Source organism: Melozone crissalis, unplaced genomic scaffold (assembly GCF_028551555.1).
Source record: "Melozone crissalis strain CALT ecotype California unplaced genomic scaffold, PUWL_Pcris_2 ptg000004l_1, whole genome shotgun sequence".
In the NCBI taxonomy this organism is placed as follows: domain Eukaryota; kingdom Metazoa; phylum Chordata; class Aves; order Passeriformes; family Passerellidae; genus Melozone; species Melozone crissalis.
In genome coordinates, this window is record NW_026535782.1 from 45,405,603 (window position 1) to 45,428,543 (window position 22,941).

Consider the following 22,941-nt stretch of genomic DNA (forward strand, 5'->3'; position numbering starts at 1 on the left):
ACACGAGGTGTTCCTCAGCTCTTGGCGCAGATTTGCAAGTGAACCACAGCAGGACTGGGCCCAGGAAGGTTCCTCACCTGCAAAAACTTTGTGGAGCAGGCAAACAGTGCCTGCCCATGCCAAGGACAGGCGGCACCTGGGTGTGACTGAGTTTTTCTGCCAGCTCCACCAACATGGAAACCCGACAGGAAACCCTCGCCCGCTTCGTGAATGGGGAAAATTAGAGGTTTTCTGGAAAAACTTTCCAGACCTGTATTTGGTGTAGGTTTTCTCGAGCCCCTGCCCGTCGTCCCTGCAGGTGCACACACCAGACCCGCGGGGCCGGGGCCGGGGCCGGTGCTTCGCTTCGCCTCGCCTCAGCCCGGGGCCGCGGGGCCCAGGGGCTCGGCCCGGGGCCGCCGCGGCGCGGGGCTCGGCCCCGCTGAGGCGCCTTCCAGCGGCCCGGGAGAGCCGCGGCGGAACCTCCGTGCCCGCGGCGGAACCTGCACGTCCCCGGCGGACAAAGCAGTACCCCTAGCAGCAATCCCCACCGCTGCCACCCCCGCCCCATCCGCGGCTCTCGGGGCGGGGCGGGGCGGAGCGGGGCGGGGGGGGCGCAGGAGCCGCCCCACGCCGGTGCCGCCGCCGGGGCGGGCGGCGGGGAAGGGGCGGAGAGCGGGGGCGCCGCCACCGCCCCCTGGCCCGCCCCGCCCGCCGCGCCCCGTGGTGCCGGCGCGGGCGCGGGGCCGAGGCAGAGGCGGTGAGGCCGGCGGGGCTTTCGTACCGCGCCCGCTGCCGCCGGGCATGGAGGGCGCCGAGGCGGCCGCCCGCGCCAGCAGCAGTTCCAGCTCCAGCCCCGCGCCGCCCCGCTGCTCCTCCTGCGGCCCCGGCCCGCCCGGCGGCGAGGCGGCGGCGGCCATGGAGGAGCCGGTCCGGGCGGCTCCGTCCCCGGAGGTAACGGCGGCGAGGAAGCAGCAGGGGGTGAAACGGCATCACCACAAGCACAACCTGAAGCATCGCTACGAGCTGCAGGAGACCTTGGGCAAAGGCACCTATGGCAAAGTCAAGCGGGCCATCGAGAGGTTCTCTGGCAGAGTGGTAAGGCAACAGAGCGGCTTCTCTCTGCCTCTTCCTCTTATATGTACTCTTATGTATACAGGTATATATATAAGATCATATTCCAGCGCCTATTTCGGAACAGAGCTGGCCGGGTGCATCCGTCCTGTGTACAGGGCCGGCGGGTGGTGCCAAGGCGGGGACCCGCTCAGCATCGCACCCGTGCCTGCGGTCCGCGGCTTTGTTCAACCCTGCAGAGAGACTTTCATCTGAGAGGAGTGGTAGAGGCATTGTAGTAGCGCATTGCTACATTTTGGAGAGATGCGTTATTATTGGAAAATTAGGGTGACTTACTTTTTTTTCTGATTTTTTTTTTTTTTTTTAACACGCGTGTCCACTCTGAATAATTTTTTGCCCAGTGGAAATTCACGTTTTTGAGAAACCTGTCACATCCCCTGGCTAACCAGCGCTGCTCACAAAGTACTGTCAGAAGGGAAAACGTTTGCTTCTCTGGTTAAAAATGCTGTGATTCGCTCATACTTCTGTGAGCTGAACTTTGCTGACACCTAAAAAAATTGCAGGGACTGCAGCCCACCCCATTGGTTTTTATGATCCATTTCACTGCTCTGGTGCTGGCTGGCTTGAGACTTCAAGCAGCCTGGGGATTGTCCATCAATAACTCAGCTTCAGCATTTCCTCACTGGTGCAGCGCTCCAGCCGGGTGCAGAAATGCAATTGAAGCAACGTACGCGTTAGTCAGAATTATTGTCATTTTTCCTTCCCAGAAATACATAACTATCCACAGAGGGCAGGGGAATGAGAGGTAGGCATTTTTGTGTTAAAGAGATAGGAGTTTTTTTACAGAGGTCTTTGTCCTGAAGTGCACTATATGAGTTTTCACTGGACTTCATCTAAAAGCGAGGCATTTCCCTGGTGATGTCATTTACCTTTCCCTTTCAGTTGCTGGGGAGCTCAGCACGCACCCAGAAGCAGAAGGGCCTGTAAAAGAAAATGAAATTTCAGATGCTATGACTTTAATAAGGAACACTTTGCAACTGAATATCTTTGTGTTGACAGTGAAAATGAGAGTTCCGGCCAAGTTCTAGTCATATCATATATGCTTTCAGTTTATTAGCTCATTTGGAGGCTGGCTGAAGAGAAACCAGAGATGGACATCTCTGCACATGCTCACTCTAAGTCCATGATTTTTAAAGTTTGCTGTCTTGGCTGTTTTATGACTTCAGGCTAACAAAAGCTTCAGGGCTATATTATATGCTAACTACTATTTTTTAAGTAGATTAGTTTTGAGTTGCATTGTAAAATGTAGTAAACGAGCAAATAAGTTGAAAACATCTCTGTTCAAGGAGTTGAGAAATAAACAAAAAAAGGGTGGCAGTAATGTACCATGAGATTTGGGTTTGGAAAGAGCTCTCACAGAGGAAGATGGGCCGATGTAGAGTAGGTAGATGTGTGTCTCATCTAACTTAACAACACGCTAGGTCTTTCCATATTTTGCTAACTGTCAAGCTCTTCAGCCGCACAGTTAGAGTATACTTTGATGTTATCGTCAACTGAATTTGTATGGCTAATGCCATCTTGAAATGGAGAGAGTGTAAATCAGAATACCTATGCAATCTTAAATGCAATAAAAATATATCATTTGCTGTATCAGCTGATATGTAGAAGCTGAACAAGTCCTTACCAGGGTGTGAGTTTTTTACTGGAGTAATGCAAGCCTTGGCGTGTGGCACTCTGTAATTATTAACTAGTCTGCAGGCGAGCTCTGGCGTAACGTGTCTATTTGAACTGTAACATCTGTGAGTGTATGTAAAATATCCAGAGTTTGTCTGCTTGCAGAATAAAAGCTAGTTGTCAGGAATCAAGCCAGATCTCGGTGAATGGAAAACGCTTCTTGTTTTCTGACAGTTCCCTTGTCTGGCTGTTACTGATCACTGTGAACACTGATTCCTTTCCATGGGTGAGATAAGAGAACTGACTGCAGATGACTGATCAGAGAGCAGCAGTTTTTCTTTGCTTTTTCCACCCCTCTTTCTCTTCCCTTTCCTCTTCTCAGTTCTTTTTAGGGGCAGTGTTTGTGTTATCCATGAGCACGTTGGACCAGATGCTGCCGTGTCCAGCAGGGAATGCGATGTGGCTGGCGCTGTCTGTTGCACCATGTCCAATGCCAATCCTATTGCAACCAGCCGCAAGAGTCCTAAGGGTGCTCTTGTGCAGGCTGTTTGCTTCCTACTCTGTTACTGGTTTAGCTGATCATCACTTTCTTTACTCAGTGGTAAGCAGGTATTTGAAGCTGAATGGTAACAGATTGCAAAGCTGGACCTTGTGTTCCCATTCATCAGTCTTGTTCAAGCAATTCTCCTGTTTAGCCTTTCCACTTCTCTTGTCTGTCAAGAATTTCTTTAGCTGTATGGAATTTAATAAAGAGGTTTACGTGATTAGCCAGGCTTTTAATATGAAGCACAAACTTTGAATTTGTTGTCATCTATATAAACAGAGCTCAGAAATGAAATAAACTGTTAGGTTTTGGTAAATAAAGTAAAACCAAGGTGAGAAGGCAGTTCAGTGCAAAGTACAGATGTGCTTTAATGCTATGCCATTGGAAATCAGTAGCAGGATTTCTGTTGACTTAAATGAAATTAGTATTTGGCATGTGTTAGCAGGTTACAGGTTTATTCAAATTGTTATTCCTCTTAACTTTAACTTTGTTGTCTTTCCTTGTAATGCAGTGAGACGTGATCATAAAGTTTCCTGCCATAAAGCTCCAGGGTAGATTGTATGATACATTTGGTTTGTTACTGGAAACAACTTAGGTGAATTTGTGCATTAGTTACCACAGCAGCTACAGACAGTATTGCATGCTGCATGGAGCAGTTAAAATATTGCCCAGTATATGATGTATGAGGTGCCTAATCTTGCCAGCAAGGTTTCTTTATTTGTGCTGTCTCAGTATACACAGTTGTAACTTTCGACATTTTAAATTAAGGCACCTGTTAGCAACACTCACGTTTCTGTGGGTGTTTTTTCCACTTGTCATCTTGCACATGTTAAACCAAAGAACAGAACTTTTGTTAGTGTTATGTATTCAATGTTTGTTAGCCAAGAAATCCACAGTTACGCTTATTTCAGCCTTATTTAAGGTGTGTATTGACCACCTCTGGCTGATTCTATGCATGGTGCATGAAGATGGTAAATGCTGCTGGATTCTTCTTTGAGTAAACGATTCCACTGGAGTAAATAGTCAATAGAATGCAGATTTCGATTACAGATAGGTGTTTTCTGTTTGCCGTTTGCAAAAGCCGGGAAGTTTGTCTCCCTTTCTCTCCCTAGCCTGCGCTTGGGAGGTGATGGGGAGTAGCTGCAGGAGCCTGCCTCCCCTCCTCCTTCATCTTCCTCTTTCTGCCCAAGTCACGACATCTTTTCTTCCTCCTCACCAGCAGGTGGAGGAAGCACTATTCTCCTCCAGCCGTTCCTCCGGAAAGTTAATTCTTTTGGGAATTGATGACAAGCAGCAGCCCAGCATGGAGAGCAGGCACATGGTGCATATTTGGACAGCCATGTTATGTGTGGTGGCTGCCGTGTGTTATTTATCTCTTTTGCATAATAAGTGCGGGTAGAAGGATGTTGCCAAATGAAATTGGTTTCTGGATCAAAATCTTGTAAAAATCCCTCAAACTTTAGAGCAACCAAATATTTTATTTACAACTGCAGTGCAAGTCTTCACTTTGACACAGGTCTGGTTCTTGATGAGTTTGAAGGGTCGCACAGGGTCTTTGAAACCTGGAACAGCAACAGATTAGTGAAAGGAGGACTTTCGCTTTGCTGATTGTATTTCTCCATATCATGACAAAACCAAAATTTGAATATCCACAATTATGGCTCTGTCATGTCAGTAATTAAGGCCTTGTTGGGCACACAACCATTTCTTTGGAGTGTGGTTTTTATAAGTTCCTTGTAACAGGATAAAAGTGTGTTGATGGGTCACTGAGGGCAGTGAAAGCCAGGTGAAACATTTGTTCTCTCACCTGTGCTGCCAATATCACAGAAAATGTGAGTATCCCTCTGATGCATGTGATTCTTTTATCTTTAATAGTATATTTCCATTTTTTCCCCTGAGAATTTCTCCAGTTAGCACTTGGGTCACTGCTTCATATTGATTTTTATCTCAGTTGCTTGGTTTGCATCTTCTGCGGGATAATGTCCAAATCTGACACAGAATCTGTTTATTTCTTTTGAGGTTCTTGTTGCTCTGACTAAGACATCTTCCTTTGTGGCAGACACAGGAATAAGTATCTACACAATGCTGATGTGATGTGAAGTGTCTGTACAGTACTTTCTTAGCAGGTTCCTGATTCATGAATGTGGCTTCCACAGCTCTAATAATACACTTCAATTACAGTATTAATAGCTTGCATTACTACCCCATTTTATGCATGAGAAATGAAAAACTTGCCAATTAAAGCCAAAATCAGCAGAAGTTTCAGCTAGTTTTGAGTGCACAACCAAGTACCTGATTTGTCCAGACACGTAGTCTATGTGACATCAAGGTCCTGTGGATGACACCCTCCTCTTGCAGCACTCAGCCTGTCCTGCCTCCTGGCCTCTCTCTTTACCCAGGGCTTTTGTCCCTGTGTGACATCCAGCTTTGGTCTCCATTGCTGGCCCTTTTGTGCTGCGCTGCCTCCCGCTTTGTTGTGCGTGCCAGCGCGATGACCCGCGCAGGGTGTGCGGCTCTGCTCCCTGCTCTGGCAGCTGCCAGCAGGGCCTGTGCAGCCTGTGCTGCCTGCTGCGGGCACCTCTTCTGCCACGTCACATGGGGGCCAGAGGTTCTTCAGGGCAAAAGGGATTCTTGCAAAATATGTAGCCTAAATCTTATGCATGTGCATATGTATTTATTTATTTATTTATTTAAGATGTTCAGACTGAGTTCCTTTAGGGACTTGTAATGTGACTAAATCTGGACAGTGTTTTCATGGTGCTGAAGGCATGTTAGTGAAACTCGGGTCATCCTCTGCATGCATGGAAATTCTAGACCTGGAATGAATAGAAGTTGGAAAGAGTATATGGGATTGAAAACAGTTTTGCTGTTAATTTGTTATTTTTTCCACCCTTAACTATTATATATGTTCCGAGATTGTGGTTTAAAAAAAAGCAGCAAATGGAAAGAAAACCACTGGAATTATTCTAATGCAATTCACAGTGAATATTGTGGGCTTTATTACCATAGGAGTTACTACCTGGTTGTATCAAATTGCTGCAGTCTTCATATAATAGTCTTGGATAATTGAAATGCCAAAGAAGACCTTAACATTAAGGTGTGCAGACAGAAATAACTGATTACAGCATGAAGGTCATCAGGAGAAAGGCACTAGAACAGATTACTAGTTTTCTGCACTGAGAATTTCTGTTGGAGAAGCAGATTTGTTCAGGGAAGTATGGGTCAGTGGTATGAAAGTCTGAATTAATGACTTAATGAGCCAGTAAGGGGTCATCTGAATATATTTGTTTGTCAAGTCTTTTCCTAAATTAGAGAACAGCATGTTCTTTGAGCTTTGAGTAAAGATCAAATGATTTTTTCTCAATGATGTTGCACTTCCTTACAGGTGAAGAAATTAAAAGTTTCCAAGAGACTGTTGCCTTATTTTTTTTCTTCTGCATTGGATTGAGCAATTTTGGGCCGATAATAAACTTCCCTGTGTCTCAGTGTATTCCTTTCTGGAAGGGTTAGTATGGGAAAGTTAGACTAATGAACAGGGCACATTTTGGCTTGATGCATACATAGTGTGATTCCCTCTACATGTGAAATTTCACAACAGAATTTGAGCCAATGTTTTTAATGCAGCTTTCAGCTAAAAACACTATAAAATGCCTAAGTGTTTTTACAAATGGTTTCACAGCACCATGTGCTAGGTAACACAAGAGAATGGAAATTGCTTGTACAAAGTCTTTAATTAAATATTGCTAAAATGTACTGCATATTTTAGTGGCATGTGTTCTAAAAATTATTATTTTTTTAGGAACCGCAGTGTGGATTTGCCATGTGGAGACAGTTATTGTATATACTGTAGTTCGGGGTCATGCATGTTGAATGAAACTGTGTGGAATGTGCAGTTCTTGTGAACAATTGTTTATTTTTTACAGAACTGTAATTGTAGTTAGTCTGTGTTTTGTCTGGTAAATAAGTAACTGGAGAGCCTCTGCTGGAGTGAGGAATTGGGCGGAGGCACCCAGTGGGGCCACAGCAGTGCCAAGGAAGAATGACAAATGCGTGGGTTGAAAACCAGCTCTGGATATATCAGCCCTGAATACCAGCAGGTGAACATGTGTATAGCCATGATTATCCAAATGTAGAGCCTATGGGACGTGCTTTCAAAAGCTGTGTACCAGGCATTTGGAAACTGGTTGATGACCTTTGGTTTGACATGGGCATCTACCTGGTTCTAGTCTCTCCCTCCTGTATGCACTCATGTACCCTCTGTCTACATGAACTGGGATGCTGATGTCAAAGTTCCTCCTCTTGCTTGCAACCGTGCTCCTCTCAGCAAGACACTGTTCTCCTTACTGATGTCTTTTATGTTTTCCTCTAACAAGCGGGACCAAACAATGCTCTCTGCTACAGCTCTGAGCTATTCTCTGAAGCTAGAGGTTTGCCACCAGGCTTGGGGTGGGATAGGAGCATGGATAGCAAAAGCCATTGGTGGCTCCTCAGTGTGCTGGCCTGAGCCTTAGCAGCTCCTGACCTGGGCTAGGCTGGAGGCAACCAGCGTCCATCTCGGGTGTTCTGTGTTGATGGTTTCACACCACCAGTGATGGGCACATTGGCATGGGAATCTCTGACCTACAAGAGCATGTCCTTCTTGCCTCCTCCCTAAATTGCCCAGGTGTGCACCAGACACTTTATAGAAAAACCTCGTCATTAGCACTGATGGGTCAATGTGCTTAGGATAGTTGATATGTCAGAGGAAATGTCTCAGATAAAAAGGTCTCCAACTGAATATGTAAATGATATTTGTCAGTGTTTCCCTCAAATATCTTCCAGCAGATGTGAATACCATGTGTATCCATTTAATAAACTAAACTCAAAATAATTTCCACTTTGCTAGATATATAGGGAATAGCTGGGGAGGGTGGGGAGCGAACTACAAAGGAAGGTAAAAACTGCATATGTGTGTTGTTATATTTGATGACCGATTCATTAAAGCCATAAGTGTATCCAGGCTTTCAATAGTGTTCTCCTGCTGTTGCTTCCTGTACTCCCTGGCTACAAAATCAGTCTCTGTGGCTCTCATTCGTCTTACCCACATGAAAGACTTTGAGCATCTGCAAGTTATGATTTGGGAAGTATCTGCTTTTAAACAGAATATATTTTATCACTGTGTCTTCACAGGCAGCATAGTACGTTGTATAAATTAGGGGATCCTAGACCTTTGAACACTCGAAGGCTGGGTGAGGTACTCCGTGTGTGTACTGTGTCTGGCCATACCCCTCAAACATCCTGGACCCACACCAAAAATGCTGGATGTTTAGTGGATGTGGAGGCCCTCCTGTAACCTTTACTGTGTGCTGCAAAGCATGGAGGGGGCAAGGTTGCAACCATCCCTTGATCTTCCATGGTTCTTGTACTCTTATTTGAGCTCCACAATTTCTCTGTTTTCAACTACAGACCATGGGCCCATCCTCAATTCAGTCTGTTAAACTGTTGCATGGTATAAGTTCATTGTGTCCCTCAGCTCTCCAAAGACCGAACTTCCTTAGCTCTGATGGTTTATGAGCCATCAGTCCTTAAAGCTGCCATTGGTCCATGATGTGATGGAAGTCCTGGGTCTTGCTCAAGTATGGACTTTTCCAGGCTCTATGCTTACCAATGTAGGAGATAAAGAACCACCCATTGAAGTATTTTATTCACTTGAAAAAAACTCTGTCACAGGACAGCTGTGGGACAAGGGGTTAGCATGTCCCACACTTGTGAAACCATCCTGGCCAGTTGTAGATGAATGTGAAAATCACAAAATAAAAGCTGGTCTTGTTTTTTATAAATATTAAGAAAACTGCAGCTGAGATTGCTGAGCTTAACATGCTCCTAATGTAACTCTTAATTTCTGGATTCCTCCCCAGCCTTCCCTTCTCATTGTCAGCATTTCCCACTTCACCTCACCACACCTTCAGCATGGTGCCTGAGAGCGCTTGCTGCTTTGTCCCTGGGATGCTAGCCTGGTGAAGGGGAGGGTCTGCTGCACCTTGTGTGGGGCTGGCTGCCTCTTTGACAGAGCATTGTTGTTTGGCAGGCTGTGCTTCCCCTGTTGCCCGCCTTCCTGGGGAACATTGGTGATCCCAGAGCCCCTTGGCAACTCTGGTGCAGCATCACATATGGGATGACTTAAGGCTGGAGCAGTGTCTTTGTTCTGAGGTCTGGCTGCTTGATGGACTTGCAATTATCTTAATGTCTGGCTGGGCCATGGAGCTGAGTCAGCGTGTTCGGCCTTAAGCAGCACTGCTTCAGAATAAAGACACTAGTTAAGGGACATTAGGCTTAAAAAAATAATAATTTATTGTTCCTGTAAAAAGATACCAAGTTCAGGGACTAAATTTAGGTATTCCTTGGTAGATCAGAAAAATTGGGATCCTGCTCTTGATGGAGATCTCAAAGCCTTCATATCATGTTTCCTGTACACAATAAGGCATTTAATCTCTGATGGTATTTCTAATCTCTATTAAATGCCTGGTGGTGGAAGATATCTCCTTTTATTTGAGGTACAAGTGTTATTTTAAAAATGAGTGTGAATATTTTTTTAATCACAAAAGATAGCAATAGGGGTTGAGTAGAAATACTTCTTTGAGCTGTATGGTAACTAAGCAAATGTTTCTTTGTGTTTAACGGTGCTTTGTTATTGACACAAAAAGTTAAAGTCTTTTGCACACAAGTCTGACAGGGGAAGACAGCAAAGCATTTGTTAAAGAAATAACTTCCAAGACACGTGTTCAGAGCTGTCACTTATTTGCATATTTTTGCCACTCTGCACAAATCAAACATTATGGCTTCCCCAGCAGAGTGCAGCCCAGGAAGGAGGAGCAAAGGTTCCCGGAGATGCCTGGGGACAGCTGGCGCAGTGGATTCCGCAGGGCAGAGCTGAGGGCTGTTGTTTTGGTGTGAGAAATAAAATAGCCTTTGGGACGAGAAGAGGGGAGAGTGTAACCTTCCCATTTGGTATGTGCTCTAATGCCATGTGGTCTGGAACCGGCAAAATTCCTGTAAATACCTGGTGGAGGCAATGTGGGCTTAGCTGACTTGTGTAGGGATGTAACTGAGAGATGTTCATATTGGGAAGATACCTTTTTAATCAGGACTATACATGAGCAATAGCATCCTTCATGCTACTTCCTTTGTCATGTTTTTATTCTCTTCAGGGCACCAAAATGAGGTGAAACAATTAAATGGTGATCTGTGGGTTTAAGCTCCAATTCTTGTAGGAGCCAGCTGTTACAGCCATGCTTTGGACTTCCAGGAGGGTGAGTGGTTTCCCTGAGGTTCACCCAGAAACTCTGTGGTGGAGCCATGGGGAGAGAGCTGAGGTCGACCACAGCTCCAGCACTGTGCTGAGCCATTCCTTGTGTGGGTATAACCATCTCAGGAAAATTGCGCTTAAAATTAACATCTTCTTCCATAGTTTCAGTCACACTTTGAAGGGATGGTGCCAATTTTTCAAAAACCCGCCATCTCTTGTGCCTTGGAGACAGCTCTCACTGTTGATCACCACCTGATACAACTCAGTTGCCGTTGTGTCAGCACAGCCTGGGAGGAATGAGGGCCTTTAGGCTGGACTGTGCAGTGCTTTTGCACCCAGGCCAGAGACTAGCCATCCTTTTCAACTACGGGTTTTTTTTCTCTGTACAGTTTGAGAGTTTTCTACCAGTGTTTCAGTAAAACAAAGTATTCCTCCATTCTGTCTGGCATTTTATTGTGTAAATGTGGTCTAAGGGAACCTGTGATAGGCCTTGTTTTGGGTTATGCATTGCTCACAAGGAATTCATCAGGGAGAAAGATTTCATGCTGTACTTCAACCTCCTTCAGGCCTTTCTTGGATGAAAGGAAAACTCTGCAACCGTGAATGTAACTGATTATCATTATTGGGTGTCATTACTCACTCATTCTGAGCATAAGCCAAAAAAACTGCATTGCCTATGATGTATATGGGTAAAATGCTGCTCTCAGTTGCGTTAACATTTGTAAGCTGAAAAGTAGAGTTCGAGAGTTCGGCCCTTTTTTTTAATTGAAGTATTTGTTTAACACAGGCAAAGACTAAACAATACACTTGAAAGCGATTTGTGTTATTGTCTGTAGAGCAGAGCTTGTATTTTATGAACTGGCTGATCATAAAGACAGCATAAATCATGTAAAGCATTCTCATTTGTCTTTTCTTTCTTTCTTTTTCTTTTTTTCTTTTTGCAGATGGGTCTTATAGAGTAGAGTTGCAGTCAAATGTCTGCTCCAGGATATTTTAGTTGAACTGTGCAAGTCCATTAAACAAATGTAATGGATTTTTGGAAAGAAGAACTGCATGTTTCAAACCAAATGTTTTACATAGAGAACATCTGGTTAGTTCTGGATGTTTGTATGTAGAGCACATCAGACAGCAGCCGTAGTGAGTTCATCTGGGAGGCTGCCTGGGATGTCGTTGTAGGATATGACAGTTCAGTTGTTATGGGGAATAATTCCTATGAAGTATTGCCATAAATTGAATGTTTGGCACAAACAGCTGTATCTTTGTTTTACTGCACACCCAAGTTATTCTTCTTATCTGCCCAGCAAAACTCTAGACGCTGTTTAAATAACCCAGTAAAAGCTGGCACCTCAGAGGTGTATTAAAGCATACCCAAGGAGGGGATGCTTTATGTGTTCAGGGAAGCACTATGGATTTCTGCTGTGGGCAGTGCAGCACGAGTGAGCAATAAATGCAGTATGTGCAAATGGTTTGTGGGGCTGAGTTGGAAATGATCAGTGTTCCACTGGTGTTGTGTGGTGTTCCTTTGAGCAACATGTATATGCCAAACTGGTGAAATACATGTAATTAGCCTGACATTAGAGTTTATTAGGGCTACTGGAAGAACTTTAACCTGGGTAAATTAATAAGTCTGCTTTTATTTCACAGCATTGGACATAATATATTTCCCGGAAATGTAGAAAAATGTCTTACTTGGGAGTTGGTTCTTAAATTATTTCCTCAACTGAGGAATACGTAGTTCAAATGAGATTAAAGTTGTAATTTCCAGAGCAGCAATGCAGCTTCCCCTTTCAGGATTGTTTAACTAAAAAGTTAAACAAAGTGGGTTAGGCAGTCTCTTGGTCCAGTCCCTTGTGGACAGCAATTCACATTATACAGCACTGCTTTAATAGTCCTGCGTGGTCTGACATGATTTGTGGTATTTGCTGAGATGAGTTTCTGGAGCGAGCAGCATGGAAGGGAATTGCTCCTCACTCTGAGGAAGGGGGTATGTCCAAGTGTGTGCAAAGGTCACTGACAGGGTGAAGTGGGAATCCTGTGCTGCTGTTGTTACACTGCCTAACAGCTTAGCTTCTGGCAAGGGGATCCCAGAAACATGGGTTCTAACTCTCTCTTGTTCAACTGACTCCATCCAAAACACATGCCAAAAAAGGTGTTTGTGCATGTTGAAGAAGGGGGCAACAGTCCTGGAGCTCGCAGGGTCTGAAGGAGTTCTTAGGTAAAGCTTTCCATCCTGAAAAATAATTGCGTTGTGCTTTTTCCCTCCAAAGTTAAGTCTCCTCATAACTGCTTAGAGCAACTGCCTGCAGTTGTGAACTCCTCTTCTAGCAGGGAAAGCTGGAATTATGCATTTAAGGCTACAGAATTGCTAGATGGCCAGCCTCTTAATTGTAGGAAAGTATAATTCATTCCTCACCCTCTCACATTCATTCCAAGCCCAACTGGCTGCAGGGAGCAAGAGTGTTCCCGTTCCTGTTTTACTCTCTCTCCTGAGCCATTAGGGTGGCCCTGGTAATTTACTTTCAATAAACAGAAATGAACAACAGGAGGTTCCTCTACCTTCAGGGGTGTAAATATTTCTCAGAAATCAGAGACGGATGGGGAAGAAATCTTAGCAAACTCCTTTCCTCCCACTGTAGTAATTCCACCACATTCCATCATAAATTCTAAGATGATCCCTTCCCAGAAGGAACCATTAAATAGGTAATGTCCAGGCAGAACAATGTAATACCGAAGCAGTGTGTTAACAAAAACAAATTTAATATTGCAAAGCGATCTGTAAACCCTGGAGCAAAATAATCTGGGTGAGGCTTTGATACATGATTGCCAATCTTTTTGTATGCCAAGAGTATTTTTCCAGATAGGATATGGGTTTATGGTTTGTTAGATTCCCACCCGGAAGTGGTGTTTATATTTTGATCCACCTTAGATCAGTTTAGGAAAGTATACTAGATACAGGTGCTTCTGATATTTCCATGTCATTAACCCTTCCAACTGTGCTGCTTAAACACATCTGTGCACCCTCCATCATATAATTTCTGTGACCCACGGACTTTACATAATGAATCCTTGCTCATCAATGTAATTCTAAAAGACTAAAGTCTATAAATTCAGCTTTAAAAATCTCTTCACACTTAAAAATTCCATTCTGTTAATTAGGAATTTCAGGTGGTCAAACAGTATGGTTTTTGGTTTTAATGAGTGTTGTGGTGCATGAAAGTACAGACATTTCTTTCAAAAAACACTCTTCCCAAGTTTTTTCCTTGTACTATTGTAATTCTTGTGGTGAAACAGCACTTCTCTTTTTTCTCTGAAAGACTGTAGGACCAGAGAGCAAAATCAAAAGATCCCCACAATACCGGCTGACTTCACATTTGTGGTGGAAGAGGCATTGTAAATATGTGCAAAGCTCTCAGTGGTTCTGAGGTTTCTCTGAACTCACAGAAGCTACAGTGAAAAAGAGAGAATAATCCAAGTTACATTTATTTATCCACAACTTTTTCAAGCAGAACGTACCAATAAATGTAAATGTGCTGTGAGATGGCTTCTTGGGAAAAAATGGTTCTAAGAGTTCAAACAATGTCTAACCCTCTTCCTTGATTAACGTGAATTACAGCCTTGCACTGATGTAGTACCTTTCACCTAAACCTGCAAAATCACTTCAGAGACTCTGGTAACAGCTGAGGTTACCATTATTTAGCAGCACATTGTAACAGTTTGCAGCAGTTGCTTAGGGGGTGTGAATAACCCCATTTCCAATTTAAATTATTGGAGGAATTACAGGAGTAATTTTCAAACTGGAACTAGATCCAGGCACCAGGGCTTTTTACCTGTCTTCTTAAGAAAGTCATAAAGGGCTTTTTTTATAATGACACAGCCAAGATCTTGGTTTTGTGTTTCATCCCCAAATTGATGCCTTGAACAGTGTGCACTCCTACTTTGGAGGATTACTTCAGTGTGGTTCACTGCTTATTCACAATGAAAAAACAACATTGAATTAAAGTTCCTCTCTGCTGCCTCAGGTTAGCATTTTGCATTACATCAGCAGCTGTGGTAGCTGTGAGATCAAGCCCCAAAATTACTGTGAAATCTATCTTCCAGGTTTTGGAGAGTGGATCTGTGATACCCAAGTAACATTGAGAACAGTGAACTTGGGGCTTGTGAATTCTTTCAGTCCTCTTAAATTCTTTTGAGAATTCTTGTGAATTCTTTTCAGTCCTTGCCAGTAATTTAATTAGTGCTAAACAGTCTGCACACAGACTTGCAGAAATTAAAAGACTGACTGACACAGGATTCTCTTTCAGTGACTTTTCCTCTTTTGCTTATGTGCTGGATAGAGCTGTGCTGTTTGGAAGTCGGTCAGTAATGATTGCGCAATTCTAACCTCATTTAAACTATGATATAAACAGACATGATAGAAACGGATGCTACCAGGTTTTTTCCTACTTAAAAGTGAAGTCAGCTTTTTTTTTTCTGTTGGTTTTTTTTTCCCCCCTCCTTTTCCCTCCCTTTTTGGTTCCAACAAAATTGTAACCTGGAAGAAAAGCAATTAGACTTTGTGAAATCCCAACTCAGTGTAGTATTTGGCTTTGGTAAATGTGGAAGCCAAAAATAAACATCTGCTTGGCAACTTCACTAGAAGTTAACTGTAAGTGCAGTTTTCATCTTTTGAGTGAATGTGGCATTCAGTGCTGGTTAACATCTCTTAAGGAGAATGATCCATAGTTGAGGCTGCAAAGCATTTTTTTTTATTTTTTAATTACAGTTATGAACATCCATTGCCTTGGGGAAATCCCCTACCCCAGTTTCTTTCCAGACCTAATTTCTTATGTGCCAAAGCATGAACTTTTCTTGAAAGTCTGAAAGTAGTTGGATGGGATATTTGTGAGTTATTAGACATTGGAAAGGAGATGGTCTTCCATCAATCTGTGCATGATATGGAGTTACATTTGGAAGTGTATTAGAGAAAATGTAAACGGTCCCACTCTTTTCTCCAGGAGGGTGAAGTCTGCACATGATAGGGACTCTCCCAGGATGCCACACCAGCCTTAGGCTCCAGTTCTGATAGGACACAGCTGAAAATATCTTTAATAACCTGGTCATGTAATATCTTTGCTTTTCAACAAATCTTCTGCAACCTCTGCCCCTACCACAGCAAATTTGTTTTACTGTGGGTTAGGGAGGATTGAAGTGAATGCAGATTTGTGGTAGCATGCTATTGGGACAGTGGGGAGGGGTGAGAAGGGGCAACTTGAGGCATCACTAAGGGAAACACATCATTATTGCTAGGGATGGTGGTTATTTGTAGGATCTTTCTTCTAGAACTGAAGAGTGCTATGACTTAGGACTTCAGTAATGTGGTGTAAAAATCTTCTGGGAAGGGAGAAGTTTTTTGGTATATTTCTGACATACATTTCTTGAGGCAAGGATTCTCAGCATTAAATGAAGAAAGGTCTGCCAGGGAAATTTGTCAGAGAATGCATGGTGTAAATGTGCCAGACTTTTTAGACGTAGCTGAGGGTAGTGGGTACCAGACAATGAAGGGATGCAAATTTCCCAGTTAGGCAGTAGTTACTCAGAAAATGTGCTCACAAATCCTGATAACAAGCACCGTATGTGAGGGTGAGGAAAGAAGTGGAGGAAGGGTGTTGTATATTCCTCCTATCACCCACTTTATATATGTACAGTATAAATGTGTTCATCTGATACCTTCTACTGTTCATAAAAACTTGATTCCACAAACATCTTTCTCTGTGAATAAAGGGGGAACTAGAGAGAATATGTAATGCCCTTGCTGAGTGTTCGTGAATAGTTAATTCCTCTTCTCCACTTGGCGAATCATCGTTTATGATATGATAGCAGCAACTATATCCAGCAGAACCTGAAAAGGAAAATTAAACCTGAGGTAATCATACCTTCATTCTCCCAGAGACAGTGGCACATTGTCCCTCAGTTTATGCAAATAGAATTTTTATTTAACATTTACCACACTGACTCAGGACTTCTAGTGCCTTGACACAAGAGTGAGTTTCTCTGCAGTAGTGACATCAGCTTTGGTTTTTAGAAATATAATCTGTCTGGTACATTGTGAAGAGGGTAATGAAACAGGGAGACGCTGATGTTTGCTGTATGCTGTTACCATGCAGAGTGAGGCAGCTGTAAAAAATACCTTTATGTCCCACAAGCACATGGACCTGAGAGGTGCATCGAGGCACGTGCATCATTGCCCTCCATGTGTGCAGCTGCTGGCTGGCAGCAACAGTAATGATGTTTTGTTCTTGGTAACATCCAGGACACAAACAAACATGGTGGAACAAAGTAATGAGCAGAAGCTGAGATTTAAATCAGCATAAGCTCACTCGGGTGCAGATGGCACCAGTTACTGCTTTGAGCAACTCTCCCAATTACTGCACAGTTTGCCAGCATATCCAACAATAGAGTGGGGCTGCTGATAAATAATTAATAAGGATTTTGTTGAGTGCTTGTCTCCCAGACAGTATCACCACGGAGATGATCTGGCTTTTAGGATGTGAAAACTAACAATCTCTGAAACAATGGCATTGTGTCAACCTTACTCTTTCCCTGAAAGGGAGAGCTCTGAGAGATGTGTTAGCAGATTGCACAACGCCAGGCACTAATTTTGCTTACACTCACAGTGGCCTTTTGTCAACTTTTCAGTGACTGCATGAAATGTTTTCTATGACCATGCAGAATCTTATTCTTAGAATTGCATGTCCTGCATGATGCTCTTTAATACTGCATCTGGCCCAGGGCTGGAATCTCAAGATAACTTTTTTCAGCAAATGGACACGGCAAAGGTATAATCATGTGGTAGGAGGCTTACAAAAAGAACTCCTCATAAGTGTACCTTTTCAGAACCCTTTGGATGCTTCATTTTCCACTTTTCAGAACCCTTTGGATCCTTCTTCCCACCTGGAAGGTCCAGAGGCTAATTAGACAGTTATTCAGCCCTCCCCCTGCCTTTCCTTTTTCTCCTTTGTGCAACCTCTGGAAGTGCCATTTCAATGCAACTGTATTATCAGCATTCCCCTCCTTATCATTTGATTGCAGCCACCTCAGGGACCACATAATTTTGTAGCTTTGTTTCTTTTCCTCTTGGGTTGGTGATGTCTGGGCTGAGAGCCATAGGCAGAGACTCCCCTGGAAAAAACATTATATGGTGCCAGACTTTCTTACTTGGCTCTTTGGAGCTGGAGGAAGAACAATGTACCTTTTCTCTCCCCACCCCCGAACATCCTCTGCTCTCCCTTTCTCTTCCTCCCCTGGTTGATCAACCTATTCTTTACCTCCACACCCCATTGGCACTTGGCACATTGCACTTCCCACCTTCGAATCTCAAAGAAAGGAAGCAGAGCTGTGAAACTGGCTGGGCTCACCCACTTCCCATTGCTGGGTAGGGATGAATTCAGTTCACAGCTTTCAGAAAGGAGAGTTTTATGTGTGTTTAACCTTCCCCTCCCTCTTCACCCAAAGAAAATGTTTTTAAATAATTTTCTTTAAGCATCTTTTCTGACATATTGCTCAGTGGCAACGAGCTGGTTTCCCTTTCTCAGGGAACATCGCTCTCTGTCTTGATGGTGGTTTTTTAACTCTCCATAATAGTATTGCTAGAGCCCATTGGAATTTGTTTGAGCATGGATGGTATGTACAAGTGCTGGAACCAGCTTAAAAGTCACAGCCTCCCTCGGTGGAAAAAACCAGTTCATATCTCACTATGGTCCTAAAAATAGCCTTGGTAGATAATAGAGAGTGGAAGATAGTCTTCAATGGGTCTGAATGTACTGCATGCAGAAATTGCTGTGGAAGGGTCAGTGGTTTGTGCCATTTAAGTAGTCAGGCTCAGCTACAGCACTCACCCACTTAAAAATCTGTGACTCTGCACTGTGGCTAGTACTACCTTAATTTATATTCACACAACTCAGCTGGAAATGAGGCAAACTTAGGTTCATTAGACTAAAACAAACACATGAACCCAACTTCCTGAAAGCAATTAAAATAGATTTTCACTTTGATAAAAACACAGCTTTTTTTTTTTTTTTTTGCTCAGCTGTAAATGATGATGCCAGCAGAGACTCGGCAGACAAGAGGCATGGAGATTTGATATGGAAATGGGCACCTATTGCCATGCCCTTTGCCAGATATTTAGACCTGGAGATACCTTTATGTACACAGTGGTCTTGATCAGGCTCTGTAAAAATAAATTCTACCTGTTTTGCTCTGCTAAGCAGCCAAGAAGCTTGAAAAGGAAGAAAGACATTTCTGTCGCAGATACGACTGAATGTACAGAAACCTTTGCAACTGTCATACTTTTGAAGTATTTATAGTTCAATTCCAGTTATTTGTATGAAACAAAAGCAAAGAAGCATGAAGTGTGTTGGAAAATACTTCTTAATCTCTCTACACCAGTTCAGGGAGTGAGTATAAATCCTCTTTCCAGCAAATGGAAACCAGTAATTTATTGGAGCCTTGAAAACAATTTATTTCTCTACGATTCCTGTCCAGCACACTCTGCAAGCTGACTCATGGAGGGATGGGAAGCCAGAAGTTCTGCTCCCTCTTTTCTATCTGCTTCTGGAAGGCAGAGCAGCAGTCAAGCTGGGGCTGTGCTTGTGCAGAGCAGTTTGGAGGTGCCTGGTTGTATTAGAGGTTCACACCCCCTGCCTGTACCATAGATTTTGGGGAGGGTATTCTCTTTACCTCCTTCTGAGCAGAGACTGGTACCAGAACTGGCGGTGCAGGCGGAGGCATTTCATCCCATGTCTGATGGTCTTTCTCTCCCCCTGACCCGTTTGTGGGACCATGCAGCCATCAGAACTGCAGAAGATACTGGGGATGGTTTTGGTGCACACAGCCAGTAATGATCTCCAGAGGGAAACTTCACATGGCCTAGTTTTGAGCTGTGACCTTGGTGCTCATGCATGTATTTAACTTTGCATGTGTGAGCTGTCCCCCAAAAGTCGATGGCCTGCTCACATGTGTGAAGTTAGGCATGTGCTAAAGTGTTTTGCCAGATTGGATACTGTGTCTATAGGGGCTTTGGGTGAACTTGAACCTGTTTTGTTGGGGTGAGAGGCTTTAAATTTCATGATTAGGAATCTGATACGTTACTCTCTCTGAGTGCAAGGTCTTGGAGTTATCTGAAATTCTCATTAAGACAAGAAGCTAGGAAAAATACAAATTCCTCCACTAGTAATGTTACTAAAAATACTATAATTAAATTATCTAAGTCTTAAACCCAGTAAAATATATTGAAAAGTGTGGTAGAGGTATAAGTACAGTGTTTTGACAGTCCCAAAGGGACTAACAGCACTTTCTCTGCAGATATTGAGCTGGAATATTTTGAGTAGTTAATGTAGCTGATGTAAAAAGTGTGTTGCTTTTTCTGTACTCTTGATTCATAGGCTGTGACCCTTAATAAATTTTGATGTTGTCCACAGTGAAGCCACTGCTTTCAGAGAAAGCAAGAAAGCAGGCTAGAAAGAAAGAAAGAAAGAAAGAAATGAGCCTTAAGAATGAACAAACAAGTTCTTTCATAAGGTATTTTTCAATTTACCTTATTTCCTATTATGCTGAAGTTATTCAGGTCCTTCATGCAGCAGTCTTGTAAGTGGGGTTTAGAAAAATTTGAGCCGGCTCTGTCTGGTATTAAAAGCATAAGCGCTCTTTGAAAATGTATTTTCTGGAATATATTTCTGAAAGAAATAAATTTCATGAGAGAAGTTATATAATTATATATTTTAGAAGACCTGGAAGGGAGGCTTGTTTTATAGTCTGATACCATAACATACAGCCAGGGGTCTTGTTTTGCTGAGAGATATGAAAACAATCAAACATGTAATAAATACCTGGAATGTGATTGTGATTTGTAATATTTCCATGAAATACTGAATAAAACCCAACTGGGCTGCTTTCTTGTTGGTGTTGGTTTTTTTCACTTCGGTTGACTTGAGTCCAAGTATTCTTGCTGACGTAGTCTGAGCAGACTGGTGTAGGTGAAAGAATTGACTGGCAGAAATCTGTTCCTTAGAAGGGAATAGCTGGAATGAATGCTGTCCTGCTCCACTAATCCTGCTCTGGGATGCCACCTCTGACAGTCTGCTGACACCCATCACTCACTGTTTGGCCTTTCAGACCAGGTCACCAGCAAGGCTGTGCATAGCTGATAGCCTTTAAGTGTGGAACCTGTCCACCTGGGGATTGTGCAGGCCACCAGGCAGATGGCATGGGGTGAAAAGTATTTTTTGGGATGCCTTTGAACCTTTCACTTTGCTGTTACCTTTTTTGAGGAGAAAAATAGCAATCGAACATTGGGAAAGGTATCAGAAGTCATCCTTTAATAACAAGATGGTTTGTTGAATAAGGCACTTTTGTGGTGTGTTGCGCAGTTTGGGAGGAAGAGGCAGGCAGCAATTTCTGAGATGATACTGCCCTTGTTTCCTTACTGTCCTTGTTTCCTTTAGGAGTTATGTCATCTTTCTGTTTTGATTTCCTCACCTTCTGAAAGTGGATAAATTGTGCTGTTTCACCAATTGCTTATCAAGGTTTAACTAATAAATGGCTACAACTTATGTGCTGTGCAAATAGAGAGTGATACTACTTTGTGAGCATGTGAGTAAACCTCTCTTTTGTGTGAGTGCTTGTACTGGTAGCGTACAAGGTGCACTGCCTCCCACGCAGCGCTCTTGCTGTGTGTCAGGATTGCAGGGCATGGGCTGACCGTGGCCAGGTGAATGCTTAGAGCTGCCCTGGCTCCACTGACACCACTGAAGTAAAGATATTTCACACCTGCTGATTGTCTTTCCTTGTTTCCAAGTGCCGAGTGAGGGAAGAGAAAGTCTCGAATGTTAAAACCCAAGGGATGTGTTCAGCATGTATTCTTTCCTTATATTTGGGATGAGACGTTACAGCCTGGATGTCACTGACAAAATCTCAAGTACTTTGGCTGGGCTGTTGAATTCTACCTTTGCAACTGGGAAGTGATGCTTTCAGGAGAGCTTAAGTACCATCTTTGAAATCTGGGTAAACTTTTAGGAATAGCCTTTATAAATTAAGGTGCCTTAATCTTCAGCATGGGTTGTGAGACTGTAAACTCTCTGGTCCTGTTAAAAAATATGTTCCCAGGCAACACATCTGTTTGCATTAGAATAATGATCCAAATGTATACTTACAAAGTGCTACCACACTTTTCAATCATGTTTGCATTTTTGTATCTAAAAATATGTTTTCTTATATGCAATTGTTCTACAGAGGCCAGTGGGTAGATGTGCAAAAGTCCTGTCTGTGAAGCACGCAGTCAAGTTATCAGGAGATTGGCATGTCCTCTAGGCTGCTGTTATTACTTTACCAGCTGTGAATAGGGAAGAATTTGCTCCCCGTTGTATATTTGACAATGAAACCCTTCTTAAATTCTTCCTCAGAGCCAAATACAAGGCTGTCTTTTAATAAAAAATGTGGTTTTACCCATGTCTATATTTATTGCAGGAATGCACATACTGCTCCAAGAGCCACCCACATCCTTCTGTATACAGGGTGTATTTGCATTTGCAATCAGTCCCAATGCAAACGTGGGAAGGGGAAAAATCCGTTGTCATCTTTAGAGTTGGTTGCCTTTTCCATCTCTAGAATTACTTGGAGGCTATCTTGGTCACTCATTCAATTAAGATCTGTTGTATTACCTTTTCTAGAAATATGTGCCATGTAAAGAAGACTATAGCTATGTTGTTACTTTTAAAGTCTCTATTCCAAATGTTTGGGTCAAGAGGAAAAAAAGAATTGTTTTGAGTTTAACATGCAAATCGTTTTGTCCCTTGATTTCTTTTTGTTCTACTGTCCCAAAGTAGGGGAGCACTTGAGAAAGAGCTTAATTTTAAGCATGTGCAGCAGTCTTTGGGAATTCAAGGGGATGAGGCATGTGCTTAATGCTTTTTTGAACAATGTTGCTTTTCAGAGTTGAAGGCTTTGTAGGAAACCTGATCCTTTAAAGTGGCTCCTGTTTATGTACATTTCAATTTTATAATATTGTAAGTTTTTCTCTTCTTTCTTCAATATCCTCAATGCTACATCATATAATGAAAACAATACTGGTCATGCCACTTGCAATTACTGCCTTGAAGTAGGCAGTGAATTTTTTTTTTTCCTAGAGTAACTGAGGAAATAACGTAAATCATAGATTTAAGAATGTTTTCCCAGGAGAAGTCCACAGTAGTTGGCTGCAAAGAATGCCACAAGTTTGGTTTACCCATAAAAGGGTGGTCATCTCAGCAGGTCAGTGATGTTTTTCAAAGACTTATTGTTGATTTTAAGCTAGCTGATAATTTATTCCCTGAACTCTAGCTTAAAAAAACAATGCAGGGTAGATATTGAGCAT

General features: G+C 43.0%; 1 protein-coding gene across 1 annotated transcript in view; it reads left to right on the forward strand.

The window, feature by feature from the left end:
* Window positions 1–783: 783 nt before the first annotated feature.
* NUAK1 (NUAK family kinase 1) overlaps window positions 784–22,941 on the forward strand; it is a 45,931-nt gene continuing 23,773 nt past the window's right edge. The window contains exon 1 of the mRNA XM_054278101.1: window positions 784–1,077. Within this exon, the coding sequence (XP_054134076.1) occupies window positions 784–1,077 (294 nt within the window). The remainder of the gene's footprint in view (window positions 1,078–22,941) is intronic.